Raw genomic sequence first — 3919 nt, 5'->3', positions numbered from 1 at the left:
TCACATGGTGGCTCACAACCATCTGTAATGGTGCCTCTTCTGGCGTGCACAGATACATACAGGCAGAACAATGTATACATAGTAAATAAATACATCTTTTAAAAAAAAAGATACTAATAACTTCGTAGACAGTCATGAGGAAGCAATGTAGGAAAACAGCACGCGGCACACACTAAGGGCACAACAAACACTCTGTACACCTTACTGGAGGGACTAATGGGATCTCTATTTTTTTCTTAAGGAAGAGACTTAAAAAAATTATACTTCAACCTCTCCGTTCATGTCAACTCCGTAAAGATTCCAGTGCGCGAAGAAGTTATTTGCCATGGATATGATGACGATTATTCTTTCTGCAGAGCTCTGAAGGGAGGTAAGCATTTGGCTTTAGAGTAGACCATGATTCTTTGTGAGGCTGTTAGGAAGAGGAAACACGGGAAACGTGAAGCTCCTTTACTGACATAATGCTCGGGTTCCTGTAGGTGGAGATTTCCTGTCCCCAACCGCCAGTTCACGAATAACTACACAGTGTCTTAATATGAATTACAAATGCTCGGCCAGCTCAGGCTTATTGCAAATTAGCTCTTACATTTTAAATTAACCCACATTCTTTATTTATGCTCTGCCACGTGGTGGTGCCTTAATTAACCTGGCACGTTCATCACCTGCTCCCGCTGAGCTGCACCCGCTGAGCTGCTCCTGCTGAGCTGAGCTGCTCCCGCTGAGCTGCTCCCGCTGAGCTGCTCCCGCTGAGCTGAGCTGCTCGCGCTGAGCTGAGCTGAGCTGCTCCCGCTGAGCTGAGCTGCTCCCGCTGAGCTGCGTCTGGCCTGCGACTCCTCTGACTCCGCCCTCCTTTTAGTCCTTAGTTTGCTTGTTCCACCTTCCAGGTTACCGGCCAATCAGCTTTTTATTCACAACGAAAGCAACACATTTTCACAGTGTACAGGACTACTCCACAGCAAATTCCCTCTGAAATTTTACTCTTTAAAGCATAAATATTTTACAGTGGTGTCCACATGCCATTACTAAAATGGTGCAGTGTGGATGTGTTTGCAGGGGTAATAAATTCTCACGTTTTTAGATGAAGGTCTCACATTCACTCTTGGCTACTAATGTCTTTTCCCAAACATTGCATGTAGAGCTTTCTATAGACACTTGTCTGGTTTTGACTCTGCACTTATATTGATTTCTTTAATGATCTCCTTTTTATCTGAATCCTGGAATTGTTGCTATTGACTTTTTGAGATTTTTCGCCCTGGATGGTATTGAACTCTGTATGTAGTCAAGGCTGATTTGAACTTCCTGGACTTCATGCCCCATCTTCCTTTTGTTGCTGTTGTTGTTTGTCTCTGTGGCCCCTGGCTGTCCTGGGACTCACATGCTTACTTCTGCTTCCAAAGTGCTGGGGTTAGAGGCATAGGCCACCACTTCTGGATACTTTGTTGCTGGGAGGGCTTACCTCGGTGATGGAAACCAGAATCTTATACATGCGAGGCAAGCAAGCTTCCCCTGATCTATTTATTCAGTCTTCTCAGATTTTGGTCTGTTAACAGAATAGTAAAATTCAGGATTTGGGAATGTAAAGGTCACTTAATCCAAACTCATGCTTTTTCCCCGTAATAGTTTTAAGTAATTAAAATAGTTTCAGTATATAAATATCATACTTTTATATTAGCATAATTGGAGATAATACAATAAAATAGTGATAAAATCTTATTTCTAAAAAGCACTTTAGAACTTCTTTTCTTGTGTGGTGTTTTGTTTGTTTAGTTTTTTTTTTCTAGGGTATCTCTGTGTAGCCCTAGATGTCCTGAAATTTATTCTGTAGACCAGGCTGGCCTCCACCTCACAGAGATCCACCTGTCTCTTCCTCCTGAGCTGTGGGAGTAAAGGTATACACAACCACCGCCTGGTTCTTCTTAGTTTTTCATTTGTATTTATTTATTTTTTATTTATTTGTTTTTAGGCCGTATTCCACATTTATCTTCACAGTATGTCTATGACTTTTATGTGGCCTAAGAGCTAAAATGTTTGAATGTGGGTGAAATATTTTATAATTGTGGAGGATTGCTTCATGAGATGTCTATCCGGCGTCCCTCAACACAACTATCCTAGAGCTTTTCAGCACTCTTGTCCTTATTTTAGTGGGGTGGTTGTCCGAGTTGCTCTCTGTTAAAACACCAACCCAAAGCACCTTGGGAAGAGAAGTTTCATCTTTCAGCTTCCGGTCTGACACGGGGGAAGGTAGGACAGGAACTCACAGCAGGACGATGGGGCAGAGACAAAGCTGAGAAAAACAGGGGATGCTGTTCAGTGGCCTGCTTTTAGGCTCATGGGGAGCTGCTTTTCCTTTAAAACTTCGTTTAAATTTTAAATTAAAATTATCCTGCTGGGGCTGGAGAGATGGCTCAGTGGTTAAGAGCATTTCCTGCTCTTCCAAAGGTCCTGAGTTCAATTCCCAGCAACCACATGGTGGCTCACAACCATCTGTAAAGAGGTCTGGTGCCCTCTTCTGGCCTGCAGACATACACACAGACAGAATATTGTATACATAATAAATAAATAAATATTTAAAAAAATAAATAAAAAAATAAAATTATCCTGTTTCGCCTTTCCTTTTTATCACCCCAACCTCCCCTAGGCATCTCCCCATCCCATTCTCTCTCAGATTCATAACTTCTACCTTTTTTGTTATTGTGCACACACACACATACACACACACACACACATACACGCGCACACACACACACGCGCGCGCGCGCGCGTGTGCACGTGCACACATACATATATTCCTAAATATATGGATACAACCTTCTCAGTTTCTGTAATGTTACTTGTATGTATATGATTTCAGGGCTGACCACTTAATTCTGGACAACCAATTGGGGGCTCTTCCCTTGGATGTCCATTTCTCCCACTGAGTGTTCCTTAGTTGAAGCATGATCCTAATAGTCTTAATCAATAAAAATCCAGAGTCAGATATCGGGGTAAAAGCCGAAAGATCAGGGAAGCAGAGCAGAAGCTACCAGAGACTTCTTACTTCCTGTGAATCCTGAGACAAAGAGGGGCCGAGATCCTGTCTATGCCCCGTCTTATCACGTCCTCTCTCGGTGCCGCGTTCTCACTTTACGGATCTCCAGACCTCTGTGGCTAGCTAGTGGCTAGATCTGCCCTCTGATCTCCATGCAAGCTCTATTTGTCAGAACACAAACAAAAACTCACAACCCTTAGTTGTCTGAAATTCTTTGTCTAGGGTTAAGGTTTGTCTTAGGGTTTCTGTTGCTGAAAAGAGACACCATGGCCACAGCAAGTCATTTATAAAGGAAAACATTTAATTGGGGTGCCTTGCTTACAGTTTCAGAGGTTCAGTTCATTATCATCATGGTGGGACATGGTGGCATGCAGGCAGACACGGTGCTGGAGAAAGAGCTGAGAGTCCTACACATTGCAGGCAACAGGAAGTGATCTGAGACACTCGACAGTGTCTTGAGCATATATGAGACACCCACTTCCTCAGCAAGACCACACCTACTCCAACAAGGCCACACCTCCTAATGGTCCCACTCCCTTTAGGGACCATTTTCTTTCAAACCATGGCAAGGTCTCACAAACTTTACCTCTTCCCATGCTGGCATAACTATTTGTGTTGTCTCTTTTCTGGTCATGTTTAGGCAGTCATGTTGGTAAGACTTAATGGACATAACTTCCCTGACATTCCCATGATATGCTTTCACAGTGAACCTGTTTTCCTCTGGCCTTTACAGTCTTTCTGCCCCTCTTCCACTGTGCTTCCTGAGCCTCAGGTGCAGGAATTGTGTGGTCAGTATATCAACAGACAGGACTGTATACCAACCACTCTGCTACTTGTTCCCTGCATTTTGATCTGTTGTGGTTTTCCTTTCCCCTTCCTTCCTTCCTTCCT

General features: G+C 43.4%; 1 protein-coding gene across 1 annotated transcript in view; it reads left to right on the top strand.

Moving 5' to 3' along the window:
• Ly96 (lymphocyte antigen 96) overlaps window positions 1–3919 on the top strand; it is a 25588-nt gene that overhangs the window by 10341 nt on the left and 11328 nt on the right. Inside the window, exon 3 of the mRNA XM_005361861.3 lies at window positions 242–370. Within this exon, the coding sequence (XP_005361918.1) occupies window positions 242–370 (129 nt within the window). The remainder of the gene's footprint in view (window positions 1–241; window positions 371–3919) is intronic.

Source organism: Microtus ochrogaster, linkage group LG5 (assembly GCF_000317375.1).
Source record: "Microtus ochrogaster isolate Prairie Vole_2 linkage group LG5, MicOch1.0, whole genome shotgun sequence".
Lineage (NCBI taxonomy): Eukaryota > Metazoa > Chordata > Mammalia > Rodentia > Cricetidae > Microtus > Microtus ochrogaster.
This window is presented reverse-complemented; position numbering and strand designations above follow the sequence as displayed.